Source organism: Bombina bombina, chromosome 3 (genome assembly GCF_027579735.1).
Source record: "Bombina bombina isolate aBomBom1 chromosome 3, aBomBom1.pri, whole genome shotgun sequence".
Classification (NCBI taxonomy): Eukaryota; Metazoa; Chordata; class Amphibia; order Anura; family Bombinatoridae; genus Bombina; species Bombina bombina.
The window spans coordinates 1289803219-1289816035 of record NC_069501.1 but is presented as its reverse complement, the minus strand read 5'-3'; the positions used below and the strand labels follow the sequence as shown (position 1 = coordinate 1289816035).

Genomic DNA, 12817 nt, shown 5'->3' with positions numbered 1-12817 from the left:
GATAGGTACTTCTAACTAATACTCACTGGCTGATAGGTACTTCCTACTAATACGCACTGGCTGATAGGTACTTCCTACTAATGCTCACTGTCTTATAGGTACTTCCTACTAATGCTCACTGGCTTATAGGTACTTCCTACTAATGCTCACTGGCTGATGGGCACTTCCTACTAATACTAACTATCTGATAGGTACTTCCTACTAATGCTCACTGGCTGATAGGTACTTCCAACTAATACTCACTGGCTGAAGGTACTTCCAACTAATACTCACTGGCTGATAGGTACTTCCTACTAATGCTCACTGGCTGATAGGTACTTCCTACAATTGCTCATTGGCTTAAAGGTACTTCCTACTAATGCTCACTAGCTGATAGGCACTTCATACTAATACTTACTGGCTGATAGGTACATCCTACTAATACTCATTGGCTGATAGCTACATTCTTCTAATAATCACTAGCTGATAGGTACTTCCTGCTAATGCTCACTGTCTGAATGGTACTTCCTACTAATGCTTACTGACTGATAAGTACTTCCTACCTATGTTCACTGTCTGATAAGTACTTCCTACTAATGCTAACTGACTGATAGGTACTTCCTACTAATACTCACTGGCTGATAAGTACTTCCTGCTAATGCTCACTGGCTGATAGGTACTTCCTACTAATGCTCACTGGCTGATAGGTACTTCCTGCTATTGCTCATTGGTTGATAGGTATTTCCTGCTAATGCTCACTGGCTGATAGGTATTTCCTGCTAATGCTCACTGGCTGATAGGTACTTCCTACTAATACTCACTGGCTGATAAGTACTTCCTACTAATGCTCACTGGCTGATAGGTACTTCCTACTAATACTCACTGGCTGATAGGTACTTCCTACTAATGCTCACTGGCTGATAGGCATTTCCTACCAATACTTACTGGCTGATAGTTACTTCCTACTAATACTCACTGGCTGATATGCACCTCCTACTAATACTCACTATCTGATAGGTACTTCCTACTAATGCTCACTGGATGATGGGTACTTCCTACTAATGCTTACTGACTGATAGGAACTTCCTACTAATGCTCACTGGCTGATAGATACTTCCTACTAATGCTCACTGGCTGATAGATACTTCCTACTAATGCTCACTGGATGATGGGTACTTCCTACTAATACTCACTGTCTGATAGGAACTTCCTACTAATGCTCACTGGCTGATAGATACTTCCTACTAATGCTCACTCGCTGATAGAAACTTCCTACTAATGCTCACTGTCTGATAGGTACTTATTACTAATGCTCACTAGCTGACAGTTACTTCCTTCTAATGCTCACTAGCTGATAGGTACTTCCTGTGAAGGCTCACTGGCTGAGGTACTTCCTGTGAATGCTCACTGGCTGAGGTACTTCCTGTTCAATGGCTCATACTTTCTTCTAATGCTTACTGGTCGATAGGTAGTTCTTACTAATGCTCACTGGATGATAGGTACTTCCTAGTAAAACTCACTGGCTGATAGTTACTTCCTACTAATTCTCAGTGGCTGATATTTACTTACCACTAATGCTTACTGACTGATAGGTACTTCCTGCTATTGCTCACTGGCTGATAGGTACTTCCTGATATTGCTCACTGGCTGATAGCTACTTCCTACTAATACTCACTGGATGATAGGTACTTCCTACTAATGCTTACTGACTGATAGGTATTTCCTGCTATTGCTCACTGGATGATAGGTACTTCCTACTAATGCTCAGTGGCTGTTACTTACCACTAATGCTTACTGATTCATAGGTACTTCCTGCTATTGCTCACTGGATGATAGGTACTTCCTACTAATACTCAGTGGCTGTTACTTACCACTAATGTTTACTGATTCATAGGTACTTCCTGCTATTGCTCACTGGATGATAGGTACTTCAAACTAATGCTCAGTGGCTGTTACTTACCACTAATGCTTACTGATTTATAGGTACTTCCTACTAATGCTCACTGGCTGAGGTACTTCCTGCTATTGCTCACTGGCTGATAGGTACTTCCTACTAATGCTCACTGGTTGATAGGTACTTCCTACTAATGCTCACTGGTTTATAGGTACTTCCTACTAATGTTCACTGGCTGATAGGTATTTCCTGCTATTGCTCATTGGCTGATAGGTATTTCCTACTAATGCTCACTGGCTGATAGGTACTTCCTACTAATGCTCACTGGCTGATAGGTATTTCCTACTAATGCTCACTGGCTGATAGGTACTTCCTACTAATGCTCACTGGCTGATAGGTACTTCCTACTAATGCTCAATGGCTGATAGGTATTTCCTACTAATGCTCACTGGCTGATAGGTACTTCCTGCTATTGCTCATTGGCTGATAGGTACTTCCTACTAATGCTCACTGGCTGATAGGTACTTCCTACTAATGCTCACTGGCTGATAGGTATTTCCTACTAATGCTCACTGGTTGATAGGTACTTCATGCTATTGCTCATTGGCTGATAGGTACTTCCTACAAATGCTCACTTGCTGATAGGTATTTCCTACTAATGCTCACTGGCTGATAGGTACTTCCTACTAATGCTCACTGGCTGATAGGTACTTCCTACTAATGCTCACTGGCTGATCGGTACTTCCTACTAATGTTCACTGGCTGATAGGTACTTCCTGCTAATGCTCACTGGCTGATAGGTACTTCCTGCTATTGCTCACTGGCTGATAGGTACTTCCTGCTATTGCTCATTGGCTGATAGCTACTTTCTTCTAACAATCACTGGCTTATAGGTACTTTATACTAATACTCATTGACTGATAAGTACTTATTACTAATGCTTACTGGCTGATCGGTATTTCCTACTAATGCTCACTGGCTGATAGGTACTTCCTACTAAGACTCATTGGCTGATAGATACTTACTAATAATACTGGCTGATAAATACTTCCTACTAAAGCTCATTGGCTGATAGGTACTTATTACTAGTGCTCATTGGCTGATAGGTACTTATTACTAGTTCTCATTGGCTGATAGGTACTTATTACTATAGCTCAATGGCTGATAGGTACTTCCAACCAATACTCAATGGCTGATATGTACAGATGGTCATTCAACCTTTAAAAACAGGTTAGAAAATTTGGAGCACTTAAGACCCCAATAATCTTTCTCGTGTGTCATCACAAAAGTGCATTAACAATTCCCCTTCATATTGTTCTCTATATAACCACCTCTTCCCTGCGTATAGCGCTGGCTGATACATAACACACTTCCCCATATATCCCACTATAACACAGCCTCAGCTATCTGACAGTATTATCACAAAATAATATAACATAATTTATGTAAGAACTTACCTGATAAATTCATTTCTTTCATATTAACAAGAGTCCATGAGCTAGTGACGTATGGGATATACATTCCTACCAGGAGGGGCAAAGTTTCCCAAACCTTAAAATGCCTATAAATACACCCCTCACCACACCCACAAATCAGTTTAACGAATAGCCAAGAAGTGGGGTGATAAGAAAAAAAGTGCGAAGCATATAAAATAAGGAATTGGAATAATTGTGCTTTATACAAAAAAATCATAACCACCCCAAAAAAAGGGTGGGCCTCATGGACTCTTGTTAATATGAAAGAAATGAATTTATCAGGTAAGTTCTTACATAAATTATGTTTTCTTTCATGTAATTAACAAGAGTCCATGAGCTAGTGACGTATGGGATAATGACTACCCAAGATGTGGATCTTTCCACACAAGAGTCACTAGAGAGGGAGGGATAAAATAAAGACAGCCAATTCCTGCTGAAAATAATCCACACCCAAAATAAAGTTTAATGAAAAACCTAAGCAGAAGATTCAAACTGAAACCGCTGCCTGAAGAACTTTTCTACCAAAAATTGCTTCAGAAGAAGAAAATACATCAAAATGGTAGAATTTAGTAAAAGTATGCAAAGAGGACCAAGTTGCTGCTTTGCAGATCTGGTCAACCGAAGCTTCATTCCTAAACGCCCAGGAAGTAGATACTGACCTAGTAGAATGAGCTGTAATTCTCTGAGGCGGAATTTTACCCGACTCAACATAGGCAAGATGAATTAAAGATTTCAACCAAGATGCCAAAGAAATGGCAGAAGCTTTCTGGCCTTTCCTAGAACCGGAAAAGATAACAAATAGACTAGAAGTCTTACAGAAAGATTTCGTAGCTTCAACATAATATTTCAAAGCTCTAACAACATCCAAAGAATGCAACGATTTCTCCTTAGAATTCTTAGGATTAGGACATAATGAAGGAACCACAATTTCTCTACTAATGTTGTTGGAATTCACAACTTAGGTAAAAATTCAAAAGAAGTTCGCAACACCGCCTTATCCTGATGAAAAATCAGAAAAGGAGACTCACACGAAAGAGCAGATAATTCAGAAACTCTTCTAGCAGAAGAGATGGCCAAAAGGAACAAAACTTTCCAAGAAAGTAATTTAATGTCCAATGAATGCATAGGTTCAAACGGAGGAGCTTGAAGAGCTCCCAGAACCAAATTCAAACTCCAAGGAGGAGAAATTGACTTAATGACAGGTTTTATACGAACCAAAGCTTGTACAAAACAATGAATATCAGGAAGAATAGCAATCTTTCTGTGAAAAAGAACAGAAAGAGCAGAGATTTGTCCTTTCAAAGAACTTGCGGACAAACCCTTATCCAAACCATCCTGAAGAAATTGTAAAATTCTCGGTATTCTAAAAGAATGCCAAGAAAAATGATGAGAAAGACACCAAGAAATATAAGTCTTCCAGACTCTATAATATATCTCTCTGGATATAGATGTACGAGCCTGTAACATAGTATTAATCACAGAGTCAGAGAAACCTCTTTGACCAAGAATCAAGCGTTCAATCTCCATACCTTTAAATTTAAGGATTTCAGATCCTGATGGAAAAAAGGACCTTGAGACAAAAGGTCTGGTCTTAACGGAAGAGTCCACGGTTGGCAAGAGGCCATCCGGACAAGATCCGCATACCAAAACCTGTGAGGCCATGCCGGAGCTACCAGCAGAACAAACGAGCATTCCTTCAGAATCTTGGAGATTACTCTTGGAAGAAGAACTAGAAGCGGAAAGATATAGGCAGGATGATACTTCCAAGGAAGTGAAAATGCATCCACTGCCTCCGCCTGAGGATCCCGGGATCTGGACAGATACCTGGGAAGTTTCTTGTTTAGATGAGAAGCCATCAGAACTATTTCTGGAAGTTCCCACATTTGAACAATCTGAAGAAATACCTCTGGGTGAAGAGACCATTCGCCCGGATGCAACGTTTGGCGACTGAGATAATCCGCTTTCCAATTGTCCATACCTGGAATATAAACCGCAGAGATTAGACAGGAGCTGGATTCCGCCCAAACCAAAATTCGAGATACTTCTTTCATAGCCAGAGGACTGTGAGTCCCTCCTTGATGATTGATGTATGCCACAGTTGTGACAATGTCTTATCTGAAAACAATGAACAACTCTCTCTTCAGAAGAGGCCAAGACTGAAGAGCTCTGAAAATTGCACGGGGTTCCAAAATATTGATCGGAAATCTCACCTCCTGAGATTCCCAAACCCCTTGTGCCGTCAGATACCCCCACACAGCTCCCCAACCTGTAAGACTCGTATCTGTTGAGATTATAGTCCAGGTCGGAAGAACAAAGAAGCCCCCTGAACTAAACGATGGTGATCTGTCCACCATGTCAGAGAGTGTCGTAAAATCGGTTTAAAGATATTAATTGAGTTATCTTTGAGTAATCCCTGCACCATTGGTTCAGCATACAGAGCTGAAGAGGTCGCATGTGAAAACGAGCAAAGGAGATCGCATCTGATGCGGCAGTCCTAAGATCCAACATTTCCATGCATAAGGCTACCAAAGGGAATGATTGTGACTGAAGGTTTTGACAAGCTGATATCAATGTTAAACTTCTCTTGTCTGACAAGGACAGAGTCATAGACACTGAATTTATCTAGAAACCTAAAAAGGTTACTCTTGTCTGAGGAATCAATAAACTGATTGGTAAATTGATCCTCCAACCATGAACTTGAAGAAACAACACAAGTCGATTCGTATGAGATTCTTCGAAATGAGAAGACTGAGCAAGTACCAAGATATCGTCCAAATAAGGAAATACCAAAACCCTATTCTCTGATTACAGAAAGAAGGGCACCGAGAACCTTTGAAAAAAATTCTTGGAACTGAGGCTAGACCAAATAGTAGAGCCACAAAACTGGTAATGCTTGTCTAAAAAGAGAATCTCAGACACTAAAAGTGATCTGGATGAATCGGAATATGCAGATACACATCCTGTAAATCTATTGTAGACATATAATGCCCTTGCTAAACAAAAGGCAGGATAGACCTACAGTAACCATCTTGAATGTTGGTATCCTAACATAACGATTCAATAATGATAGATCCATAACTGGTCTGAAGGAATTGACCTTCTTTGGTACAATGAAGAGATAAAATAAAACCCCAGCCCCTGTTCCAGAACTGGAACTGGCATAAATACTCCAGCCAACTCTAGATCTGAAACACATTTCAGAAATGCTGAGCCTTGCTGTGTCAATTGGGACACGGGAAAGAAAAGAATCTCTTAGCAGGAGGCCTTAATTTGAAGCCAATTCTGTACCTTCCTGAAACAATGTTTCTGAAACCAGAGATTAAGAACGGAATTGATCCAAATTTCTTTGAAGAAAACGTAATCTGCCCCATACCAGCTGAGCTGGAATAAGGGCCGCACCTTCATAGGTACTTAAGAGCTGGCTATAGGATTCTATAAGGCTTGGATATATTCCAAACTGGAAATAGTTTCCAAACTGATACCGCTCCTGAGGATGAAGGATCAGGCTTTTGTTCCTTGTTGTGAGGAAAGGAACGAAATGATTATTTACCCTGGAAAGAAAGGGAAAGCAAAGTTGACTTAGAAGACATGTCAGCATTCCAAGTTTAATCCATAAAGTTTTTCTAGCTAAAATAGCTAGAGACATATACCTGACATCAACTCTAATGATATCAAAAGATGGTATCACCAATAAAATTATTAGCATGTTATAGAATAATAATAATGCTATAAAATTATGATCTGTTACTTGTTGCGCTAAAGCATCTAACCAAAAAGTTGAAGCTGCAGCAACATCCGCTAAAAATATAGCAGGTCTAAGAAGATTACCTGAACATAAGTAAGCTTTTCTTAGAAAGGATTCAATTTTCCTATCTAAAGGATCCTTAAATGAAGTACTATCTGCCATAGGAATAGTAGTACATTAGCAGGAGTAGAGACAGCCCCATAACCTTAGGGATTTTTGTCCCAACAAACTCTAATCTGTCAGATGGCACAGGATATAATTTGCTTAAACGTCTAGAAGGAGTAAATAAATTACCCAAATTATTCCATTCCCTGGAAATTACTTCAGAAATAGCATCAGGGAGATAAAACACTTCTGGAATAACTACAGGAGATTTAAAAACCTTATCTAAACGTTTACATTTAGTATCAAGAGGACCAGTATCCTCTATTTCTAATGCAAATAACACTTCTTTAAGTAAAGAACGAATAAATTCCATCTTGAACAAATACAAAGATTTATCAGCATCAACCTCTGAGACAGAAACCTCTGAACCAGAAGAACCATTATCAGTATCAGAATGATGATGTTCATTTAAAAATTCATCTGAAAAAAAGAGAAGTTTTAAAAGACTTTTATGTATACTAGAAGGAGAAATAACAGACATAGCCTTCTTAATGGATTTAAAAAATAAAATCTCTTATGTTATCAGGAACACTCTGAAAATTAGATGTTGACGGACAGCAACAGGTAATGTAACAGTACTAAAGGAAATTTTATCTGCATTAATAAGTTTGACATGACATGCAATACAAATAACAGCTGGAGAAACAGATACCAAAAGTTTATAGCAGACTTAGCTTGGTAGCTCCAGCACTGTGCAGTGATTTTCCTGTAGTAACTTCTGACTCAGTTGCAACGTGGAACATCTTGCAATATGTAAAAGAAAAAAACAACATATAAAGCAAAATTGATCAAATTCCTTAAATGACAGTTTCAGGAATGGGAAAAAAATGCCAGTGAACAAGCTTCTAGCAACCAGAAGCAATAAATAATGAGACTTAAATAATGTGGAGACAAAAATGACGCCCATATTTTTTAGCGCCAAAAAAGACGCCCACATTATTTGGCGCCTAAATGCTTTTGGCGCCAAAAATGACGCCACATCCGGAACGCCGACATCTTTGACGCAAAATAACGTCAAAAAATGACGCAACTTCCGGCGACACGTATGACGCCGGAAACGGAAAATAATTTTTGCGCCAAAAAAGTCCGCGCCAAGAATGACGCAATAAAATGAAGCATTTTCAGCCCCCGCGAGCCTAACAGCCCACAGGGAAAAAAGTCAAATTTTTGAGGTAAGAAAAAATATGATAATTCAATGCATAATCCCAAATATGAAACTGACTGTCTGGAAATAAGGAAAGTTGAACATTCTGAGTCAAGGCAAATAAATGTTTGAATACATATATTTAGAACTTTATAAATAAAGTGCCCAACCATAGCTTAGAGTGTCACAGAAAATAAGACTTACTTACCCCAGGACACTCATCTACATGTTTGTAGAAAGCCAAACCAGTACTGAAACGAGAATCAGTAGAGGAAATGGTAAATATAAGAGTATATCGTCGATCTGAAAAGGGAGGTAAGAGATGAATCTCTACGACCGATAACAGAGAACCTTATGAAATAGACCCCGTAGAAGGAGATCACTGCATTCAATAGGCAATACTCTCTTCACATCCCTCTGACATTCACTGCACGCTGAGAGGAAAACCGGGCTCCAACTTGCTGCGGAGCGCATATCAACGTAGAATCTAGCACAAACTTACTTCACCACCTCCCTTGGAGGCAAAGTTTGTAAAAACTGATTTGTGGGTGTGGTGAGGGGTGTATTTATAGGCATTTTAAGGTTTGGGAAACTTTGCCCCTCCTGGTAGGAATGTATATCCCATACGTCACTAGCTCATGGACTCTTGTTAATTACATGAAAGAAATGACCCTTTCATCTCCCCCTACGCAGTGTCAACTCCCGTAAAACATATTTCCAGCTCACCAGTCCCAAAACCTGCGATGTCACAGTCAGGAAGTTGTTTAAGGTATTTCTGGCTTCAGAGCTGCCCTGAGAAATTGTTCCCTGAAGCTCCTGCAAGGAGTAACTCTGAGAAGGGGAAAGGGGCAGCCAGGGAAGATGAGAGAGTTGCTGCAGGAGCCTGAGGAGAGAAATAGAACATTGTTATACACACAGAAACACACATTACTGTATAGTAACCGTGCAAAGACATCACCCACTGACTACGTCATCAGGAACACCCATATAGTGCAAAGACATCACCCACTGACTACGTCATCAGGAACACCCATATAGTGCAAAGACATCACCCACTGACTACGTCATCAGGAACACCCATATAGTGCAAAGACATCACCCACTGACTACGTCATCAGGAACACCCATATAGTGCAAAGACATCACCCACTGACTACGTCATCAGGAACACCCATATAGTGCAAAGACATCACCCACTGACTACGTCATCAGGAACACCCATATAGTGCAAAGACATCACCCACTGACTACATCATCACGAACACCCATATAGTGCAAAGACATCACCCACTGACTACGTCATCAGGAACACCCATATAGTGCAAAGACATCACCCACTGACTACGTCATCAGGAACACCCATATAGTGCAAAGACATCACCCACTGACTACGTCATCAGGAACACCCATATAATGCAAAGACATCACCCACTGACTACGTCATCAGGAACACCCATATAGTGCAAAGACATCACCCACTGACTACGTCATCAGGAACACCCATATAATGCAAAGACATCACCCACTGACTACATCATCAGGAACACCCATATAGTGCAAAGACATCACCCACTGACTACGTCATCAGGAACACCCATATAGTGCAAAGACATCACCCACTGACTACGTCATCAGGAACACCCATATAGTGCAAAGACATCACCCACTGACTACGTCATCAGGAACACCCATATAGTGCAAAGACATCACCCACTGACTACGTCATCAGGAACACCCATATAGTGCAAAGACATCACCCACTGACTAAGTAATCAGGAACACCCATATAGTGCAAAGACATCACCCACTGACTACGTAATCAGGAACACCCATATAGTGCAAAGACATCACCCACTGACTACGTCATCAGGAACACCCATATAGTGCAAATACATCACCCACTGACTAAGTAATCAGGAACACCCATATAGTGCAAAGACATCACCCACTGACTACATAATCGGGAACACCCATATAGTGCAAAGACATCACCCACTGACTACGTCATCAGGAACACCCATATAGTGCAAAGACATCACCCACTGACTACGTCATCAGGAACACCCATATAGTGCAAAGACATCACCCACTGACTACGTCATCAGGAACACCCATATAGTGCAAAGACATCACCCACTGACTACGTCATCAGGAACACCCATATAGTGCAAAGACATCACCCACTGACTACGTCATCAGGAACACCCATATAGTGCAAAGACATCACCCACTGACTACGTCATCAGGAACACCCATATAGTGCAAAGACATCACCCACTGACTACGTCATCAGGAACACCCATATAGTGCAAAGACATCACCCACTGACTACGTAATCAGGAACACCCATATAGTGCAAAGACATCACCCACTGACTACGTCATCAGGAACACCCATATAGTGCAAATACATCACCCACTGACTAAGTAATCAGGAACACCCATATAGTGCAAAGACATCACCCACTGACTACATAATCGGGAACACCCATATAGTGCAAAGACATCACCCACTGACTACGTCATCAGGAACACCCATATAGTGCAAAGACATCACCCACTGACTACGTCATCAGGAACACCCATATAGTGCAAAGACATCACCCACTGACTACGTCATCAGGAACACCCATATAGTGCAAAGACATCACCCACTGACTACGTCATCAGGAACACCCATATAGTGCAAAGACATCACCCACTGACTAAGTAATCAGGAACACACATATAGTGCAAAAACATCACCCACTGACTAAGTAATCAGGAACACCCATATAGTGCAAAGACATCACCCACTGACTACGTCATCAGGAACACCCATATAGTGCAAAGACATCACCCACTGACTACGTCATCAGGAACACCCATATAGTGCAAAGACATCACCCACTGACTACGTAATCAGGAACACCCATATAGTGCAAAGACATCACCCACTGACTACGTAATCAGGAACACCCATATAGTGCAAAGACATCACCCACTGACTAAGTAATCAGGAACACCCATATAGTGCCAGATTACCAGTGAAGTGTTATTTAATGCTCCCACTCAAGTATTAACTGCTTTAGAAATCAGCTTATTGTGCACGTCTGTTTGCACTCTTATTATGAGTTACACTTTTTTGCATTAACCCAACGAGCGCAAAAATACGAACTTAGAATATTGCGCGTGCAATTACTTATTCCCCATATAAGTCAACGGAGCAAAATAAGTGGGGGAAAAATAAACCTACCCACCCTACTTGTGCGCAAACCCTATCTCATACTCTCAAGTGCGCTAACCCGACATGAAAATATGCATATTTCACTTTCTAATGTTCTGCACATAGAAGCATATGTACTATTTATTCCTAAATACATAAAAATATATATATATATATATATATATATATATCTGAGTACTATATAAACTAACCTAGTAATGGTTCCTCAGCTTCAATAACAGAGAAATCACATAACTACTGTTTAGTAAATTACTATCTGAGTACTATATAAACTAACCTAGTAATGGTTCCTCAGCTTCAGTAACAAGGAAATCACATAACTAGTGTGTAGTAAATTACTATCTGAGTACTATATAAACTAACCTAGTAATGGTTCCTCAGCTTCAGTAACAGGGAAATCACATAACTACTGTTTAGTAAATTACTATCTGAGTACTATATAAACTAACCTAGTAATGGTTCCTCAGCTTCAGTAACAGGGAAATCACATAACTACTGTTTAGTAAATTACTATCTGAGTACTATATAAACTAACCTAGTAATGGTTCCTCAGCTTCAGTAACAGGGAAATCACATAACTACTGTTTAGTAAATTACTATCTGAGTACTATATAAACTAACCTAGTAATGGTTCCTCAGCTTCAGTAACAAGGAAATCACATAACTACTGTTTAGTGAAGTTACTGAGTATTATATAAACTAACCTAGTAATGGTTCCTCAGCTTCAATAACAGAGAAATCACATAACTACTATTTAGTAAATTACTATCCGAGTACTATATAAACTAACCTAGTAATGGTTCCTCAGCTTCAGTAACAGAGAAATCACATAACTACTGTTTAGTAAATTACTATCTGAGTACTATATAAACTAACCTAGTAATGGTTCCTCAGCTTCAATAACAGAGAAATCACATAACTACTGTTTAGTAAATTACTATCCGAGTACTATATAAGCTAACCTAGTAATGGTTCCTCAGCTTCAGTAACAAGGAAATCACATAACTACTGTTTAGTAAATTACTATACGAGTACTATATAAACTAACCTAGTAATGGTTCCTCAGCTTCAGTAACAAGGAAATCACATAACTACTGTTTAGTAAATTACTATCCGAGTACTATATAAACTAACCTAGTAATGGTTCCTCAGCTTCAGTAACAGGGAAATCACATAACTACTGTTTAGTA

General features: G+C 39.9%; 1 protein-coding gene across 1 annotated transcript in view; it reads right to left on the bottom strand.

The window, feature by feature from the left end:
- DNHD1 (dynein heavy chain domain 1) overlaps positions 1-12817 on the bottom strand; it is a 1127964-nt gene that overhangs the window by 921226 nt on the left and 193921 nt on the right. Inside the window, exon 2 of the mRNA XM_053705693.1 lies at positions 9129-9285. Within this exon, the coding sequence (XP_053561668.1) occupies positions 9129-9285 (157 nt within the window). The remainder of the gene's footprint in view (positions 1-9128; positions 9286-12817) is intronic.